Consider the following 21,277-nt stretch of genomic DNA (forward strand, 5'->3'; position numbering starts at 1 on the left):
GACAACATTTTTTTGTGCGATATTGACCGAGGGACAGATATTGACTGGCAGCCCGGGGGAAAACTTCCCTGTTCACTTTTAAAAACAGCACCACATGATTTTGACTGTGTGCAGTAAGATTGCAGACAGGGTTTGAGTTTAACATCTCACCCGAAGACAGTGCCTGTGAGAAAGCAGCATGCCCTCAGCACTGCACCAGAGTATCCACTTGTAGCGAGGAGGCCAAAGCTGAAACATGTCGTGGGTTTGAGGTTAGTGAACTGTCAATCCCTACCTGACTCTAATAGTAATTGTGTAGCAGTGTTTGCAACAAAGTGGGTGCAACAGGATCGATGTGGTTTGGATGTTTGCCCTGATCGGGAGTCAAGAAGCCAGGACATAATCTCAAGGCAGGGAGTAGACCTTTGAGGACTGAGATGAGGAGGAATTTCTTCACTCAGAAGGAAGTGATTCTATGGAACTGTCTACTCCAGAAGTCGGTGGATGTTCAACCCTTGACCAGATTCAAGATGGAAATCAGTGGGTTTTCTGGTGACACTCACGGATGTGGAGATGGTGCAGGGAAAATGGCATTGAGGAGATGATCAGCCATGACTGAGAGTGGTAGAGGAGGCTCAGTGGTCTTCTCTTGTTCCTTTACAAACTTAGTAATCTCTATCATTCACCATCAGTATGCCCGACTTTGCTATTTAACTTGTGACAGCGGGTTTGTATAAGTTTCCCAGCAGGTGTGGACAATGGGTCTGTGCAATCTAACTGCTGAAGCTCAGCCTTGGCCTACCTTACCCCTCCCACAGTGTAGCCTCCAACAGCAGTATGAACCATGTTCGTCTTATGAAGTTAGAGTCATACAGCATGAAAACAGACTCCCTTTGGTCCAACCAGACCATGCTGACCGTGTTCCCAAACTGAGCTAGTCCTACTTGCCTGCATTTGGTCCAGACTTTTCCTATTCATGTACTTATTCAAATGTCTTTTAAACTTTGTAAGTGTACCCACACCCACCACTTACTGTGGACATTCTTTCCATACATGAACCACCCTCATGTCGTTCTTAAATCTTGTCTCTTCTCACCTTAAAAATTTTCCCCCAGTTGTGAAATTCCCCACCCATGGGAAAAGAAACATAACATTCACATCAGCTATGTCCCTCGTGATTTTATAAACCTCTGCAAGGTCGCCCCTCAACCTCCTACACTCCAGTGAAAAATGTCCCAGCCTATCCAGCCTCAAACCCTCCATTCCCAGCAACATCCTGGTAAATCTTTTATGAATCCTGTCCAATTTAATAATGTCCCTGATAAAGCTCTTGCTGCCTGTGCCCTGTCTCTGTGAGACTGTGTGTTCAGGTTTTGGCCCCGTTATTTACAACTGTCGTTGCTTTTGCCAGTCGAAAATTCACGCAGCGAGGAGTCTGAGTGAAATTGCCATCGATCTCACGGAAACTGGGACTCTGAAGATGTCCAAGCTCGCCAACATGGGAAGCAAAGGCAAAATCATCAGTGGGAGCAGTGGAAGTCTCCTGTCGTCAGGTAAGACCTGGATTCTGATGAGAAATTGTTCCTCCGAGTCAACGGAGAAACAGAGTTAACGTTTCAGGTCAATGCACTTTGGGATTTGGGAAAACGTTAGAGGAATATTTACACAACCGGTTGCTGTACTTACAGGAAGACCCAGGGAACCCGTGACTGGTGACACAGAATTTCCAAGCTACACAGTCATGTTACAAAAACAAAGTTGCTGGAAAAGCTCAGCAGGTCTGGCAGCTGGAAGGGTCACCGGACCCGAAACAGTAATTCTGTTTTCTCCTTCACAGATGCTGCCAGACCTGCTGAACTTTTCCAGCAACTTCTGTTTTTATTCCTAACTTACAGCATCCGCAGTTTTTTTGGTTTTTGTTTAGACAGTCATATTGGTTAGCTAGTGATTACTGTCGATGATGGTGGCTTACAGAAGGATGTTAACCTATTAGTAACAGATCAGCGAAAGTTTACTGGACTAATACCTAGAATTAGCGGATTGCCTTGTGAGGAAAGGTTAAACAGGCTGGGCCTGTATCCTCTGGGACTTAGAACAGTCTGAGGTGACATGTAAGATCCTGAAGGAACTTGACCAGATGGATGTTGAAAGAATGTTTCCCCTTGCAGGAGAATCTAGAACTAGAGATCGTGGTTTAAAAATAAAACACAGATGAGGAAATATTTTTCTCTCTGCGGCCTAAGAGTTTTTGGAATCGCCTTCCTGAAAAGGCAGTGGATGCAGAATCTTTAGATATTTTGAAGGCAGAGGTCGATACATTCTTGATGACCGAGGGGATGGAAGATTATCGGGTTCTGCAGGCATGTAGAGTTGAGGTTAAAATCAGGTCAGCCATGATCTTATTGAATGGTGCGGTAGGCTGGAAGGGCCGAGTGGCCAACTGGTGTTTATGTTTGACAGGCTTCAAGCAGGTGGGAAAGGGTGAAACAACGGGAAGCTATGATGGCATGGAAGCTAAGATTAAACAATTTAAGAGATGACCATTAGCATCTGAAATATTAACTCTGTTTCTCTCTCCTCCGATGCTGCCAGACCTCCTTTCTCCAGCACTTTCTGTTTTTATTCCAGATTCCCAGTGTCCACCATATTTTGCTTTTCTCTAGCCTCAAATTTATTACTGTCTCCCTAGTGTGTTGAAGACCTAACAGAGTTTTTTAAGTTTATTGAATTGTGAAAAAGTGAAAATGCTGGAGAAACTCAGCAGGTTCTAAAGTAGGTTTCTGTCTCCACAGATGCTACCAGACCTGCTGAGTTTCTCCAGCATTTTCCTTTTCTGTGCCAGGTTTTCAGCACCTGCAGTGTTTTGCTTTCATTAGAGGTCTTGTGTCTGTAGTTTGTTTTTTAAATTTTATTCTCAAATTTATTATTTACAAATTGACACACTTATGTGTTTTCCCAGCTGGCCTCTGTGATTCAAAACAGAACAGACTTCCCTGTGGTACGTGCATTAAGATGTCAACCGTAACTCACTCGATAACAGTCTCACCTCTCAGGCACAAGGTTATGTGTTCATATCCAAACACAAAAACATGAGTATATAATCCAAGCCGACACTCAAGGGAGTGCCCTGCTGTCAAATGATGAAACAGTAAACTGAGACCCCATTTGCCCTCTCTGCTGAACATACGAGATGCCAGTGGGACTGTTGGACAGGAAGGAAGGACAAATCTCCTTGTGGATTGATATTACTGAACCAAAAGCATTGAGGCACGCTCTGTCATCTTACACTCCATCGTTATTCGTGAGAGCTGCCTGTGCATCAATTGGCTGCCAAACTATTTCGCTGTGGCTACACTTGACCACTAGATTGCTTTGAGACAGCCTCAGATGGCAGCATTTAATTGCACGTTCTTTCTTTTTCTTTAAAATCATGGTCTAATTCCTGAAGAGTATTTTTATAGCTTCATCTTGTGATTCACACCGAAGAGGCCTACTTGATCAGATTTATAGAATCTCCACAGTGTGGAGGCAGGCCATTCAGCCCTCCAAAGAGCATCCACTCAGACCCCCCTCCTACTCTATCCCTATGACTCTGAATTTCCTATGACTAGTCCACCTACCCTGCACATCTTTGGACTGTGGGAGGAAACCGGAGCACCTCGAAGAAACCCACACTGACGTGGGGAGAATGTGCATACTCCACATAGACAGTCGCTCGAGGGTGGGATCGAGCCCAGGTATCTGGTGCTGTGAGGCTGCAGGGCTAACCACTGAGCCACCGTGCCACCCAGAAGGAACAATGTTTAATTCCTGCTTTGATTGCAAGCAGCTGGTGGTAGTGAAAACAGTCTATCCTCCAGTCAATTTGGAATCTGTGTATGTTCTTTCCCCTCCTTCTAATCACGATGATCCCACCTTGAAAGAATGTGACCAGAGACAGACTATCAGACATTCAGAAGGAACAAACACCCTACGGGTTTATGTGAATGCAGTGGCAGTTTTTATGCTATTGTTTCAAAATTATTTACCGGTGGTCACAGGCAACACAGAGGAGAGCCTACTTTTGGGTTCCTTCAATCTCTCGCCATTACTTCCAGAGAACGTGCACAGAAACCTTGTAGAAAAGGTATAAAGTGGACAGTTGTCATTTTATGCTGTTTTCCTGGAAGCTTGGCAGTGATCTTCCCCCAAGGTTACTTGGGATCTTGTAGATCGTGAGAGAATTATCATGGAAATTTCCAACCTGCAGCTTGAAATCCTTGAGCAGAAGGTTCTTGATAAAGATCCACGCTAGAGGTCGTCAAACAAAAGTAGAGCAGACAGCACTGGGGACAATATACTGGTATGGATAGAGGGTTGGTTCACAGGCAGAAAGCAGAGAGAAGGAGTAAATAGGTCCTTGTCTGGTTGGCACACTGTGACCAGTAGGGTACCACAAGATTGGACCCCCGTTAGCCACTGTCTGTATCAATGGTTTGGAGATAAGGACCAATTGTGGATGGCACAAAACAAGGTGGAAATGTTGAGAGGATGCAAAGAGTCTTCAAGGAGATTTGGATGGGCTGAATGGGCAATAGGACAGTAGTGGAATACGATGTGGATACAATGTGAGGTCATTCACAATTCCCACACTGGCTGAGGTCATCATGAAGGACTGTCCTCCTCAACCTCTCCCCTCACCTCAGGCGTGGTAACCCTCAGGCTAAACCTCCACCAGCTGTCTCTCTGTAATGAGAAAGCAGCACTAGTCTGGTAAGATTATGGCAACTTTACATAGAACAGTACAGCCCAGGAACAGGCCCTTCAGCCCACTATGCCTGTGCCAACCATGATACCATTCTAAACTATTCCATTTGCCTGCCGATGGTCCATATCTCTCTATTCCCTGCCTGTTCATGTCTTTGTCTAAATACCCCTTAAACATTGTATCTGCTTCTGCCATCTCCCCTGGCAGCACATTCCAGGTGCCTACCACCCTCTGTGAAAAAGACTTGCCTCACACATCTCCATTAAACTTTCTCCCTCTCACTTCTTAAACCTATTCCCCCTAGTATTTTACATTTCCACCCTATCTGAGCCCCTCATAATTTTATATGCTTCTATCAGGTCACCCCTCAGCCTCTGACACTCTAGCAGAAACAATCCAAGTTTGCCCAACCTCTCCTGACAGTTAATACACTCCAATCCAGGCATCCTCCTGAAAAATTAAGAACTGCCGATGCTGGAGTCTGAGATAACTGGTGTAGAGCTGGAGGAGAAAGGAGGCCAGGCCAGGCATCATCAGAGGAGCAGGAAAGTCAATGTTTCGGGCAGGTCAGGTCAACTTTCCTGCTCCTCTGATGCTGCCTGGCCTGCTGTGTTCCTCCAGCTCCACACTAGTTATCTCAACATCCTAGTAAACCTCTTTTGCACCCCCTCCATATCCTTCCTATATGTGGCAACCAGAACAGCACTCAGTACTCCACATGTGGCCGAACTAAAGTTTTATACAGCTGCAATATGACTTGCCAACCTTTGTACTCACTGCCCTAACCAGTGAAGGTAAGCATGCCACACAGTTTCTTTACCACCTTGTGTTGCCACTTTTAGGGATATGCACCCCAAGGCCCCTCTGTACATCAAAGCTCCTAAGGTCCTGCTGTTTACACTATACTTTTCTGTGTGTTTGACTTTCCAAAATGCATCACCTCAGACTTGTACAAATTAAACTCCTTCTGCCACTTCTCCACCCAACTTTCCAACTGATCTGTATCCTGTTGTATCCTTTGACAACCCTCCTCACTATCCACAACTCTTCCGATTTGGGTGTCATCTGCAAACTTATTAATTATCCACCCACATTTTCATTCAGATCATTTATATATTTTACAAACGTCAAACACCCTGGCATTTGGAACACCAGTGGTCACAGATCTCCAGTCGGAGAAAGACCCCTCTGTCTTCTATGACTAGGCCGATTTAGAGTCCAACTTACAAACTCACCATGCATCCCATGTGACTTAATTTTCTGGACCAGCTTACCCTGAGGGAGCTTGTCAAATGCTCCAGTACAGTCCATGTAGGCAACATCTACTGCCCTACCCTCATCAACCATCCTCATCACTTCCTCAAAAAACTCAACCAAATTCGTGAGACAAGACCTCCCCCGTACACAGCCATGCGGACTATTCGTAATGAGTCCATTCTTTTCCAAATGCAACTAAATCCTGTCCCTAAGAATCTTACTCAATAATTTCCCTACTACTGATAGAAAACTCATGGGCCTCTAATTTCCAGGATTATTCCTGTTGCCCTTCTTAAAAAAGGGAACAACATTTGCTACTCACCAGTCTTCTGGGACCCCACCTGTGGCTAAAGAGGATAGAAAGATCTCTGTCAAGACCCCAGCCAGTCTCCTCCCTTGCGGCTCTCAGTATCCTGGGATAGAACCCATCAGGCCCTGGGGATCTATCTCCCATAATGTTTTTCAAGCTACTCAACACCTCTTCCTCCTTAATGTCGACATGCCCTGGAATATCAACATGTCCTTCCTAATCTGACTGATCATTCATGTGCATTTCCTTGATGAAAACCAAAGTGAAATGTTCATTAAACACCTGACCTACTTCTCCGGGCTGCACACGTAAATTCCCTCCTTTGTTGTTGAGCAGACCAGTCCTTTCCCTAGCTACTCTCTTGCTCCTAATACATGTATAAAATGCCTGGGATTCTCTTTCATCCTACTTGCCAAGGACATTTCATGGTCCCTTTCAAGACTCCTCATTCCTTGTTTAAGTTCTTTAAACATCTTTATTTGTTGATAAGAACTGAGATGCTTCTCAAAGGGTGCAGGAGTTGTAAAGTGTTGGTGTCCAGAGGGACCATCTGTTTACACCAGAAGGCTTATTTTCTGACTTTGAACAATTATTGAAGGAATAAGATCAGGAGGAGGCCATTCAGCCTTCATTTCCATTTGCCATTCCATGTGATCACCATTTCTTTGCACCATCTTGTATCCCTTGATGCCTTCGATACTGTTCTCAATCTTGAATGTTACTCAATGACGAAGGTTCCAGAGCCCTGTGGGGCAGAGAATTCCAACATTTACCAATGTCTGAGTGAACAGATTCCTCCTCATCTTAGCCTTAAATAGTTTGCCCCTTATCCTGAGACTGTTCCTTGTTTCTAGATACCCCCAGCTAGAGGGCAAGGTCTAGGGGATAGCAATTGGTATGTTAGCCTTTGTTGGATGAGGAGTGAGTACAGAAGTAAAGGTACCAACACAGAAGGTACTGGAGAAACTCAGCAGGTCTGTCAGCATTTATGGGGAGAGCAGTAGTGTTAACATTTCAAGTCTTGAAGATTTAGGTAAATTTTTGTCACCATTTGCCACATTCCTTACATGGCCACTAACAAAGCAGTGAAACTGAGTGAATAAAAAACTGAAAGAACTGTGGTTGCTGTAATTCAGAAATGAAAACAGAAGTTGCTGGAAAAGCTCTTACTGTGCACAAATTGCCTGCTATTTTCCACACGTTGCACCAGTTGCTGTACTTCAAAAGTACTTTATTGCCAATAAGGCACTTCTATACACTAGTAGCTCTGAAAGGCTCCGTACAAGTGCAGAGATAGTGGGAACTGCAGATGCTGGAGAATTCCAAGATAATAAAATGTGAGGCTGGATGAACACAGCAGGCCAAGCAGCATCTCAGGAGCCCGAAATGTCAGCTTTTGTGCTCCTGAGATGCTGCTTGGCCTGCTGTGTTCATCCAGCCTCACATTTTATTATCTGTACAAGTGCAGTTTCTTTTTAACAGTCTGCATTTATCCCTAGCCGCAACCCAGGTCTGTCCAGCTAGATGTTTGTCAAAGGGATTAACCGCCTCAGCATAAATTGCTTTCAGTGCGAGCCCATTGCACACTCCCATCATTCCATTGTGTGTAAAGCATTTCTACAAAGTTAGATCACATTTTATCAAAATGACAATTGGAACAGATATTCTTCAGAAATAATGGGAACTGCAGATGCTGGAGAATCCGAGATAACAAAGTGTGAAGCTGGATGAACACAGCAGGCCAAGCAGCAACTCAGGAGCACAAAAGCTGACGTTTCAGGCCGAGACCCTTCATCAGAAAAGGGGGATGGGGTGAGGATTCTCAGAATCATCTGTGTTCACCCAGCTCCACACTTTGTTATCTCTTTCTTCAGTAGTGTTGATGTCTTGGCTTTTGTGCACATCTTTCTTAGAATCCTTATTTAAGTCATGGTCAATTTAGTTTTGTTTTGGAATTGTGCATTGTTTAGTTTAGGATAATAAGCTACCATCATTCCTCCCGAGTGAGTGGAAACGGGAAATTGAGCTAAAATACAGGAATGAAATTGGATAAATTGCACTGTGCTTGAATTCTCTGTACTGATAGAATTGATGCTTCTATTTTTGACTGCTTTCTGCAAAGATGCATTAAGTGAGTGAGTATTCCATGGGGTGAAGACAATTTTGAAATTAGCAGCAGCACCTCAGAGCTTTTAAAAGAAAGGTTGTTTTCTTTCATTTCATCTGCAGCTGACACTCACAAACTTCACAATTTGCATTACACAGTGCGGTGTGAGGATGCAGACAGATTGAAGCAGTTGGGACTTTACTCCTTGGAGAGGGGGAGGCTGCGAGATTTTGATAGAGGTTTTCAAAATCACGAGTGGGCTGTGCAGCGGAGATAGTGAGAAACAGTTCCTGCACGTAAAAGGCACAAGAACAACAGGGTAGAGATTTAAAGGTTGTAAGAGAAATAAGGGCGAAGTGAGAAAAAAATGCTTTCTCACAAAAGGTGATGAGAGTCTGGAATGTGTTGGTTGGAAATGTGGTGGAGACAGTTTCATTGGAGGCATGTTCATCCAAGAGGGGCATTTGCTGGTTATTTGGATATTATTCATGCAGGGATGTGGGGGAAAGGCAGGAGATTGACACCAGGGGGATACAACAGTGTAGGCATGATGGGCCGAATGACATCCTCCTGTACAGTAACAATTCAGTGATTCTGCATATCCCTGCATTGTTTTCCAATTGTACATTAGCAATGAAAGTAAACTGTAACAATTCCTGTTCATTGTTAATCAAACAAGTGTGTGTGTTTTACACTTCTGGTGATTAGCTGTTGATGAATTATCTGTTCTTTCGTAGGCAAGTCTAGAAAGAAAAGGTAATACCATCTTAAAATTTCATACTGGTTGGTAAAGAATGTAATGAAGTTCTACCATTGGTCGCTCAGCAATATCTTGGCTGTCGTTTTTGCTGAAACTGTACTTTTGCCCAAATCATGTCCCCAAACTCACGAGGCTTAGGCAGAGCATAAAGGGTAGCAGAGAGCAGTTGGACTGAATGGCCTCTTTCTAAGCTGTCAACTTGGTGTAACTCGATGTAACTGTTGTGCTCCTGGTGCAACTGAGAAAAGTTTACAGGTGGAAGCTGAACGAGAAATGAAGGAATTTGCAGAGTTTGCAGGATTCCCAAGGCACACCTGTTATAGGAGGCCTATAGATGCAGGGAGAAGGAAATAAAGGGTTGAAGAGCCAGTACAGAGGGCAGGCACGTAAGGACAGAGAGATGGGCAGCCAGGCGGCAATCGAGCCATCATACAATGAATTTGTTAGCTCTTCTAAGCATATAATCAAATCATCACTTCAACAAATTAATGCCAATGATTGATTCAATGTAAAGTAACTAAGCATCACCCAACGCCAGAGCACAACATATCAGACAGACGTCTACCTTTTGCTCTGATATGCCTTAGATTTTAATTATTATCAACAGAAAAACATCAGGACAAAGTTGGAATTTAAAACAGTGAGTTTACAGAGCATTGAATTTTGCAAGTGAGAGGAGACTGAGATGAGGAGATAAGTGAATATCTGTGAGCACAGTTACTGAGGGCTTGTGTGGTGCAGTGATAGCGTCCTTAGCTCTGAGTCAGGAGCCTCCATGCCTTGCAAACTCTTACTTATGAATGAGATCTCATACAGGGGTGTGTTCACATTGATTTTAACGATCTGACATGCCAATGTTTCCTCATTACAAATGAGTATTTTAATTGGTCTGTATTGTGATCCAACTTGTGTACAAATTGACTTGCCCCCCTGAGACTGCCTGTAATAACCCCTCTGAGAAACAGGTTGATCCGAAAGTGTCTGTAAGTGGAATCAACACAAGGCCAACTTCGGAAAAAATATCCAAGAAAACTTGCTTTCTTCTTAATTTTATGAACCTGCAGTGCAGTAGTAACATGAAGCAGGAAAATTAACCATAGGAGGAGGTGAGGAGTGATTTGGAAGATTAGCAAAGTCTGCCCAAAGCAACATACAGCGTCTGCTGCTGTTTTTTATTTCCAGAATGATGAGGAAAAACTTGTTGAAAGCTGGAACAAACCTTTTGGGACAGTTTAGAACCCACTGTTCATTCCACTGGTGTTGGTCAGACTATCAAACAACATTATTCTGTGTTGTACTCCCAGCAGAACCCTGTGTGAGGCCTGCAAACCGTCCACATGCTCTATTCGATTTCACCTGTTGAATTCCTACTTTTCCCATTTCTTCCATGACTGATGTGAAAGTCACACAGACCTACTCGTGCCGAATCCAGCGAGGGTGAGCTGGTGTATTCCTCACACACACCATGTTTCATTTTGCAGACTTGATTCAGCGTGTGAGGAATCTCCCCCTCTGACAGATAAAAGCCACATTGTGCTGCCCTCACATACTTGCATTTGATTACCTGCCAACAATGTGGCCCTGACTTAGATGTAATTAGAATTCTTCACTGAAAATTGGAGGCCCCAAGACCCACAATTAACACTGATCTCGGGGAAAGTCAAGTTTTTTGCACTTTACTACTTGCCTCAATGCATTTTGTCTTATTTTGTTGGTGAAATAAGATACAGCTCATTGATAGGAACAGGAGTAGGCCATTCAGCCCCTGCACCATTTAATGAGATCGTGACTGATCTGTGGCCTAACTCCATATCCCTGCCTTTGGCCTATATCTTCGCTGAACAAACAATTATCTATTACAGATATAAAATTAACAACCTCCGTTGCCAATTCTGGAAGGAAGTTCCAAACCTCTCCCACCCTTTGTGTGTAGAATTGCTTCCTGACGTCTCTCCTGATTGGCCGGACCCTCGTTCTCAGACTATGTCCCTATGTTCTAGAACTAATGAAAGTACTTTATCTGTATACACCCTGCCTTTCCTTTATAAATCTTGAAGGCTTTTAGCAGATCACCACAACTTTTTAAATTCTAGAAAAACAGGCCTAATTCATGTAATCATTACAATTTAACCCCTAAAATCGAGGCATTGTTCTTGTAAATCTACATTGTACTCCCTCCAAGGCCAGTGTATCCTTCCTAAGGGTGTGGTGCCCAGATTTGCTCACAGTCTCCAAGTGGGGTTTGACCAGGGCTCTGTATAACTGCTGCATAATGTCTGCATCCATATACTGCTGTCTTCTCAATAGAAAGGCCAGTCATCCATTCACTTACTGGATTGTTTCCTGCAGCTGTTCATGGCATTTTGGACATCTGTGCGCCTGAAACTCCAGGTCTCTTAGGACAACCCCTGTGTTTAACTCCATTCCATCCAGAAAGTACCCAGATCTATCCATTTTCAGTTCAGAATGGATAACTTCACACTTGCCAACATTGAACTCCATCTGCCAATTTCGCCCTCATCTATCAATATCTCTGTGTAATTTTATGCTATCATCCGCACTGTCTACAATGCCACGTAACTCCGTATCATCAGCAAATTTGGATCAATGACTTTCTGTGCAATTATCTACGTCATTAATAAGTATTGGGGATAATTGAAGCCCTAACACAGATCCTTAGGGGACACCACTGACCACATCCTGCCAATTTGAATTTTTTTTAAATCACAAGATGAGGATGTCACTGGCTAAGCCAGCATTTATTGTCCATCCCTAATTGTCCAGAGTCAACCACATTGCTGTGGGTCTGGTGTCACACGTAGGCTAGAGCAGATAAGGAGGGCAGTTTCCTTCCCTAAAGGACATTAGTGAACCAGATGGGTTTTTCCCTGACAATCGACAATGGGTTCATGGACATCATTTGACTCTGAGTTGCAATTTTTCATTGAATTCAAATTCTACCATCCGCCATGGTGGGATTTGAACCCTAGCCCCCAGAACATTACCTGGGCGTCTGCATTAAACAGTCGAGTGACAATACAACTAGGCCAATACCTCTCTGGTACCTATCCATTATCCCTTCTGTCTGTTGCATGCCACGTACATAATTTCCCAGCCACGTCAGTAATTTTCCCTCAGCTCCATGGATTTCTACCTTAGTTAAAAGTCTCTTGTGTGGGATTAAAAATTTCAAAGAGTTCAATTGCCCCATGTTTGATTGTAGATTCCAACTACTTCTCCTGCACAGATGTGCGGCTATTTGATCTGCAACTCCTTTGTTATTGACTTTCACGCTTCGAAGGAAGGAGAGTGACATGTGCGGCTTTCCAATCCAGAGGGAGGATTCCTGTATCTCAGGAACTCCAAAAGATTACAGTCAGGGCAGATAAACCTTGCACTAGGGAGCCTGAAAGTCTGTAATTTTAGTTGTTGATATATCCTCACTGGATCTTGGAGTACAGAGTAAAATTTCAAAGTCAGCTAATTTTACTGAGTTGGAAGAGTACAGCTGACAGTGAGAATGATACCAATTCAAGTGCAGAAAGGAATAGATAGACTGACACAACAGGCAAAATGGGACAAGGAGCAGATGGACTTCAAACAGAAATGCATGAAGAGTTCATTGTGGCAAAAGGGATAGGGAGAGGCAATATTCAAAAGGTGTGCAGGAACTGAGGGACCTAAGAATTAGTATTTGTTTAAGAATTAGGGCTAGGCCGTTCAGGAGAGATACTAGAAATCACTTCTGTACACAAAAAAGTAATGGAAATTTAGAACTCTATTTTACAAATGGCAGTGGTGGCCAGTTGTTAAATTTAAATCTGAGATTAGACAATCTTTTACTAAGCGGGAGATATAGGCACAAGGCAGGTATATGAAATTAGGCCATAGGTCAGCAATGATCTCATTGATTAGCAGAGTAGGCTTGTGGGCTGAATGGCCTACTCCTATTCCTATGTTCCTATTTGATAGAGAACAGACTCAGTAGGCTGAATGGCCTGCTCCTGTTCCTATGTTCCTATTTGATAGAGAACAGACTCAGCGGGCTGAATGGCCTCTGTGCTGTGATGACTCTCACCTGAAAATGTAAGCTGTGCATTTCTTTTGGTTCTAATTCGTAAATGCCCTTTCAGAGTCAACCACATCGTTGTGATCAGGACTCACATGTAGGCCTGGCCATGGAAAGATGGAAGATTCCCTTCCCTTAATCATTTTGGTGAATCAGCTAGGCTTTTATTGACAGTTTTATGGTCACTGTTATTGAGATTAGTTTTAACATTTTCCGTTGTGAGTTTTAAATTCTATGGAAGGGTGAGGTGAGGCACTTGATTCACCTAAGGCCATCAGTTGTGGTAGGCAATAGATTACCCATAAACCTTTCTCCTAGGTGGTGATTAGAACGAGGTTCACAAGGACGGTCTCGTTGAGCATGTGTTCCCTGATTGGGGCTGTTAACCTGGGCCAGTCAGGGAGTCCTGGCTGACAGATATTAACAGGAGGACCAGGGGTTCTCCTCACACTAGGGACTAGCTCTGAGTTAGCTGGTGTACTGTGTATTTCTGTGTGCTGGACTGTATATGGTTCAAAAGACACTAACAGAGACAGGTGTGCGTATATTCCATTTTCAATACAACAAAGGCTTTACGCTGAAAAGTCAGAGGGCAGGAAGATCTTTTCTTTGTAGTAGAATGAATCAAGAGGAATGAGCATAGACAGACAATTGCAAGGCTGAGATTGTGGGTGTGGGGGGAGTTCACGTGACTGTAAGTCACTCTGTTCCTGTGTCTTTGGGGAAGAGTTTGAGGCTGCTTGCTGTGCCATAACATTGTTCAAACCATTTTTTGTCAAAATTCCAGAAGTATCCTGGTCACTGAATGGACTGATAAAGATCAAGTGCAGTGACATTAAAAAGGGAGGAATGATTTTGTTTTTGGCAGAGATTGTTGTTGTTTTGTGAGCTGATTGTTCTGGTTTTCGAGATTGTGGCTGAACACAATGGGAATTGAATCTATCCGGATATACGTAGCACGTGCAAGTGAGAGATTGAGAGTGCAGTGGATAGGCTTATCACAGGTGTAACACTGACATCCTTATGTTGCAAGGGTGACTTAAGGGACAGCTTTGGTATTTACTGTGAAACCGCAGAGTACACAAGACAGAATGCACAAGGAGCTGCTTATAGCCCCACACTTTCAGCAATGATCATCTCAGATTATTGTTCTTCATTTCAGTTGCCTGTTTATCAAGTGGAGGCAGTGAAGCTGCTGTATTCAACAGACAGTTTATGATTCTGGTGGTGGTTTGAAGGATGCAGAGGCCTTGTGTTGGCATTGCACCAAACTTAACGACGAAGAATAAAACAGGCCTATGGTTCTCAGGGAGGTGGTATCGTCACTGCAGCAGTAATCCAGACCCAAAGGCCTTGCATGGGTTCAAATCTCACCGCTGTAGATGGTGAAATTTGAATTCAGTGGAAATCTGGAACCAGCAGTGCTCGAATTGTCCATTGCTGATTATCATAAAAACTCATCAGATTCCCGAATGCCCTTTAAAGTTTTGGCAAAGATCTGTAGCTCAGGTTGTGGATGAGGTTGTTGAGTTGCTCACCAAGCTGGCTGCGTTGTTCAGATGTTTCATCACCACGCTAGGGGACATCATCAGTGGAGCCTTCGATGAAGCGATATTATTCTACTCCATTTGGAATTTATACTGTCTGGTCTGTTATGGTGTGTACTGTCATTTCCGGTGTTGATTGGTATGGTTTGTATATGGGGTCCAATTCTGTATGTTAGCTGATTGCATTATGGGTGGAGGGCCATGCCTCGGAATTCCTGTGCATTTCAATGTTTAGCTTGAGCTACTGTGACTACCTTGTCCCAGTTAAATTGATGCCCTTCATTGTTTCAGTGTGCCAATATTGAGGATACTAGCAGCAAATACCGCACGATGAACTCTCCTTAATGTCATTACACTCAGACAGTGAAGGCCATCAGTTTAACTGGGACAAAGCAACCATAGTAACCCAAAACAAACATAGGACGGCACAGGAATTCCTCGAGGCATGGTTTTCCACATGTAACGCAATCGGCAAATGTATAGAATTGGACCCCATAAACAAACCCACACAGATCAAAACCGGAACTGACACTACTCACCATAATGGACCGGACAGTATAAATTCCAAGCGGAGTAGAATAACATCACTTCATCGGAGGCTTCACGGATGTTAGCACCTAGCACGGTGATGAATGAGAACAAGCCAGCTCAGCGAGCAAGTCAACCATCTCCCTTATGCCCTTTAGGGAAAGAAATCTGCATCCTTGGCCTATAGGTGACTGCAGATCTACAGCAATGTGGTTGAAAATTAACTGCGCTGTGCGCAATATGGGATTGGAAATAAATGCTGGCCCAGCCAGTGACTCCCACATCAAATGAGTAAATGATAATTAAACATGACAAGAGGACTTGCCATTTGTGTCTATTGAATACAGATATACATCAGCCACCAAACTGATGAATGGCATTCTGTGGATGCCCAGAACAGAAACCCCTCGTACATGTCAGCAGTTATGGACAAGACTGTTATTACTATTACATTGTGACTGTCCCTGCAGCCACAATGGCCCTGCACTGGTCTGAGAATGTCACTCACCACCAACTTCTCAAGGAACGGTAAGGATTGGCCCAGCCTGTTAAAAAAACCATAACATGCCCCCATAGTTCTCTAAAATGAAATAAATAATACCTTCTGGGGAAAACCCTGTTAGTGACTCATTGAGCACCACACACATGATACAGCTCAGAAGGGCACCATTTGGCCCATCTTGTCCATGCCGACCCAAGACACCTAGGTGCCCTTTCTAATCCCACCTTCCTGCACACAGCCTAGAGCCCTGCAGCTTATAGCACTTAAACTGCAGATCCAGGTACATTTTGTAAGAGTTTAGGGTCTCTGCTTCCACCACCAACTCAGGCAGTGAGCTCCATACAGCCACCAGCCTCTGTGTAAAAACATCTTTCCTCATGTCCCCTCCAATCTTTCTGCCGCTTAGTTTGAATCTATGACCCTTGGTCTTTGAACTGTCTGCTAAGAGAAACAAGTACTTCCTGTCTATCTCTGTCCCTCACAGTTTTGTATACCTCAATCATGCCACCCCTCAGCCTTCTCTGCTCCAAGAAAATCAACCCCAACCTCTCCAGTCTCTCCTTGTAGCTACAATTCTCCAGCCCTGGCAACATTCTGGTAAATCTTGTCTGCACTGCCTCCAGACCAATTACATCTTTCCTGACCAACTGCACCGATCAATATTCAACCATTGATTTATCACTCCATTAGCTTTGTTGTGCATTATTAACACTCAGGATCTGTAAAACTGTATTCTCACATCCAAAAGCTTTTACTTTTAGCTTTTGCACGTGACTGAATATTATAAAAAATACTCTGCAGGAGGAAGACCAAAGAATGCTGCCAGTTATTAATTGATTTCCCGATTAGGTTTTCAGCATTATAGAATTATAAATGTTTGCTTTAGTGTGTGCCTTGTCAGAACATGACTGTGTCCTGATAGGGTTATCTATTCGCAGGTAGCCCAAGCTGTTATTTGTACCTCCCTGTTTTCAGTAAGTAGTTAATCCAACGTTACTGGGAGCCTGGCACCATGCTCAGATCACGGAGAGAGTCTCAGTTTGCTGATCAGAAGGTGGCATGGTCAAGCTGTAGCTGTTCGTGCAGGTTACCTGAACATAACTTCCTTCAGTTAGTGACTTTCTGTCAGTGTTTGATGAGGTAGCAGAAACACTCTTCCCTTTCTGTGGTGGGAGGGAGCCTTGAGCTTGCTGAAAGCTGTTGCATCAGATTGTTGGTTGAATATGAAGTGGATGTGTTAGAATCGTAGAACCGTAAACTTTTACAGGACAGAAGCATCGTGACTGTAAAAGCTGCCCAGCTAGTCCCAATCTCCAGCCCTATCTCCACAGCCCTCTAATTTCATCAGGTTCAAATGTATATCCAGCTTTCTTTTGAAATTTCCTATGGAATCCGCCTCCACAACTCTCCCAGGCAGCACATTCCAAATCCGAACAACTCTCTGATGAAAGGTGTTTCTCCTGATCTCACTCCTAGCTCCCTTGCTGGCAATCTTGAAATTATCACCTATACTTACTGACATATTGACTAGTGGAAACAAAATATCCTTCTTTACTCTGTCAAAATTGTTCATCAGTTTTTGCACCTCAACAAGGTCACCTCTTAATCTTCTACTCCAAAAGGAATGAGCCCAATCTCTCTAATCTTCCCTTGTATCTAAAATCCTTCATTTAAACTGCTGTCTTTGATCTGACTTGTTTACCCTTTTCAAGATCAGTTATGTTTTCTTTGAAGGTGAAAGGTCCTGAGGTCATTTCCCACCTTGGACCTGATGTAAAATATCTTGGCTTGATACACCACCTGCAGAACTGAGAGAGTGCCACACTGTCAGAGGTGCCATCTTTCACTAAACATAAGTGCTGTCACAGCCTCTAGGCATTATTTCAAAGAAGAGTGGGGGAACCTGTCTCTGATGACCCTACAGCACTCCCTCAGTACTGCAATGGAGCACCAGCCTTAATTTTGGTGCTCAAGCCCTAGAATAGCCTTAGAACCTTACAGCTCAGAGATAGAAGCTACCCACTGAGCCACGGTTGATGTGATAAACTGGTACAAGGAGTCACAAGATGAGAAGACAGAACATTCAGTTTCACAAAGTGAAGAGACCCTGGAAAATATTCCATTCTGTGTCTCACTAAAGTGGAACATAGATATGAACTATGTCGAGTCACAGTCTTCAATTTAGACAATATTTATTAAAACATAATAAAGTGTGGATTTAATGGAAGTATGCAATCCAGTTGGCTGAAGTAAATAGCCATTAATGCATGGAAAGAGGCCAGAAGAAAATAATTCAAGTAGGTGAGACAAAGAACAATTCAGTACTGCCTGGATTTAAAAGCTGAGCTAGTAACAGTTTCAGCTTATTTCAATCTTAGCATTGATAGCTGCACTTGTTAATTTACTCTGTGTTCTACCTCCCTTTCTGTGTAAAACCAATTGGAACAGTCACAATCAACAAATTGGGAAAGGCATTGGGAATAATCAGATGGAATGCAGTTTCACAACATCCATTTCACAGCTGTTAGGCTCGAAGCTGAATGCAGCCAGCATTTTCATTTCAGGGATAGAGTTCTATGTCTTATCCTATGAGCCGTGCCTTGTTGCTGTTATAAATTTCATGCCCTGTTAAGATGTTTCTTCCATGTGATTTAGTGGAAAACTGTTCAAAGTTTTCAACGGTTTCAAACCTCCTGTTTTAATTCTTTCACATAGTATGTAAGAAGTTTGTGAGAAAGGTTGGTTGGCGTTGTGAGGGGGGGGGGAGTGCTGGGCGATGGGTGGGAATTGGAATCTTCACAGATTAACTTTTAAACCATGCTTCCATCGCACATTCCTTTAACATTGCTTCAGCAGCATCTTGCCAAAGTTCAGTTTGCTGTTTCCTTCGCCTGCTCACCATTTCCTTCCCATCCGAATGTCCTTGCTGTTAGGGCAGGTGCAGGCCCTCTGCTGTTTTCTCATTTCTTACAACAACAGGACATGGAGGAAACTAACATGCCTCAGCTGCCCGAGTCACAAACAGCAGGAAAAACCCAGCGGGAGAGACTCCTTAAGGAGTACAGTAAAAAAACTGCCCCGCAAGAGCCCTTGAAACTGCACTCCTTCCACTGAAATTGATTTGCAGAATCAGAAACATCAGAGATTCTGCCTAACCAGTGCAGTGTATTTCAGCAGTTAGTAAACTGGTGCAGTTTTGACACAGAAAGGAATGGATTTAGCAGCACGACCAGGGTGTTCCATTTGCCTCCAAGATAATGGGAACTGCAGATGCTGGAGAATCCGAGATAATAAAATGTGAGGCTGGATGAACACAGCAGGCCAAGCAGCATCTCAGGAGCACAAAAACTGACATTTCGGGCCTCGACCCTTCATCAGAAAAGGGGGATGGGGAGAGGATTCTGAAATAAATAACGAGAGGGGGGTGGTGGATCAAAGATGGATAGAGGAGAAGATAGATGGAGAGGAGACAGATAAGTTAAAGAGGCGGGGATGGAGCCAGTAAAGGTGAGTGTAGGTGGCAAAGTAGGGAGGGGATAGGTCAATCTGGGGAGGTCAGACAGGTCAAGGGGGCGGGATGAGGTTAGTCGGTCAGAGATGGGGATGCGGCTTGAGGTGGAAGGAGGGGATAGGTGAGAGTAAGAACAGGTCAGGGAGGTGGGTATGAGCTGGGCTGGTTTTGGGATGCAGTAGGGGGAGGGTAGATTTTGAAGCTTGTGTCTTCTCCCCTATCCATCTTCGAACCATTTCCCCCTCTCTCCCTATTTATTTCAGAATCCCCTTCCCCATCCCCCTCTCTGAGTAAGGGTCTAGGCCCGAAACGTCCGCTTTTATGCTCCTGAGATGCTGCTTGGCCTGCTGTGTTCATCCAGCTCCACACTTTGTTATCTCAGATTCTCCAGCATCTGCAGTTCCCATTATCTCTGTGCCAACAGCAACCTGTTTTCAGGGTGTGCCAACAGCTCTCGGATCCACCGTCTGGACTGTGCCTGCAGGGGCAGGACAAAAGGGGAACAAAGCTGAGAGGGGTAGGCACAGATTGGAAACTTCGAAAATCAGAACTGGCCGTACAGCTCTTTGAGCCTGCTTTGCAATTCAGTCTGACCATTCAACTCAGTCCCTTGTTCCTGCTTTCTCCCCACACCCTTTCACCCCTTTTAGTCACAAGCACTATATCTTACTCTTTCTGGAAAACGTTCAATGTTTCAGCCTCAACCACTTCTTATGGCAGAGAATTCCACAGGCTCACGACGCTGTGGATGAAGAAATTTCTTCTCATCTCAGTCTTCACATCATACACTCAGTACATTTTTAAGTTACACAACAGCAGGCAAATGGAACAAAGTGTGGAGCTGGATGAACACAGCAGGCCAAGCAGCATCTTTTCTGATGAAGGGTCTAGGCCTGAAACATCAGCTTTTCTGTTCCTAAGATGCTGCTTGGCCTGCTGTGTTCATCCAGCTCCACACTTTGTTATCTCTGCTGTTGGCACCTGTTGGGGATTCTGATGTGACGGAAAAAAAATAGAAGGCTTTAATCCCAGAGAAAAAGTAAAAGAGGCAATACTTTATAGTTATAGTTCTCGGGGCTAAGGGGACCAAAGGGTATGGGGGGGAGAAAGCAGGAACAGGGGGATGAGTTGGATGATCAGCCATGATCCTGTTGAATGGTGGAGCAGGCTCGAAGGGTTAATATTGTACTGCGGTCCCTATTTCAATATAACTTGACATAAAGCCACCTAAAATTACCTCATAAAACTCCACAGGGGACTTAATTGTTGCATTTTTGGCCTCGTAGAAAATTAGTTTTATTTTCTGATATGAACAGCCATTGAAAACATGCTAACTAATGCTTGCACATCTAAGAAAATGACTGCAATTTAAACCTCAGCCAGTGTTCTCTCAAGTTCAAATATTGATTCTTTCTTGTTCTTTCAACAGGATATGAATGTTAATGGCTAGGCCAGTTTTTGTTGTGCATCCCTATTTAGGAGTCAGCCACATTGCTGTGCATCTGGAGTTACATGTAGACCAGCCAAACACAGTAATTTCCTTCCCTAGGGGATATTAGTAAAAGGAATGTTTTTTTCCCCAACAATCAGCAACAGATTCATGGTCATCATTAGACTCTGAAGTCCAGACTTCTATTAATTTAAAATTCCACTATCTACACAGAAAGGAATGGATTTAACAGCACGACCAGGGTGTTCCATTTGCTTCCAAGATAATGGGAACTGCAGATGCTGGAGAATCCGAGATAATAAAATGTGAGGCTGGATGAACACAGCAGGCCAAGCAGCATCTCAGGAGCACATCCTATGTTGTAGGATTTAAACCCAGGCTCCCAGAATATTATCTGGGTTTCTGGATCAGTAGTCTAGTGAGCACATCACTAGCTATTGCCTCCATCCATATCTGCTGCTAACAAGACTGTTTTGTGGGGAATTGAGTCAGAAGGAGCAGTAAGATCCC

The 21,277-nt window shown here is 43.8% G+C and overlaps 1 protein-coding gene across 11 annotated transcripts in view; it reads left to right on the forward strand.

Annotated features, from left to right (window-relative positions):
- Positions 1-21,277, forward strand: part of frmd4a (FERM domain containing 4A) — a 702,228-nt gene that overhangs the window by 624,890 nt on the left and 56,061 nt on the right. For all 11 annotated transcript variants that reach the window (XM_048553974.1, XM_048553978.1, XM_048553975.2 and 8 more), the window contains one exon: positions 1,391-1,532. In XM_048553974.1, the coding sequence (XP_048409931.1) occupies positions 1,391-1,532 (142 nt within the window). The remainder of the gene's footprint in view (positions 1-1,390; positions 1,533-21,277) is intronic.

The sequence above is a fragment of the Stegostoma tigrinum genome, chromosome 25 (assembly GCF_030684315.1).
Source record: "Stegostoma tigrinum isolate sSteTig4 chromosome 25, sSteTig4.hap1, whole genome shotgun sequence".
NCBI classification, from domain to species: domain Eukaryota; kingdom Metazoa; phylum Chordata; class Chondrichthyes; order Orectolobiformes; family Stegostomatidae; genus Stegostoma; species Stegostoma tigrinum.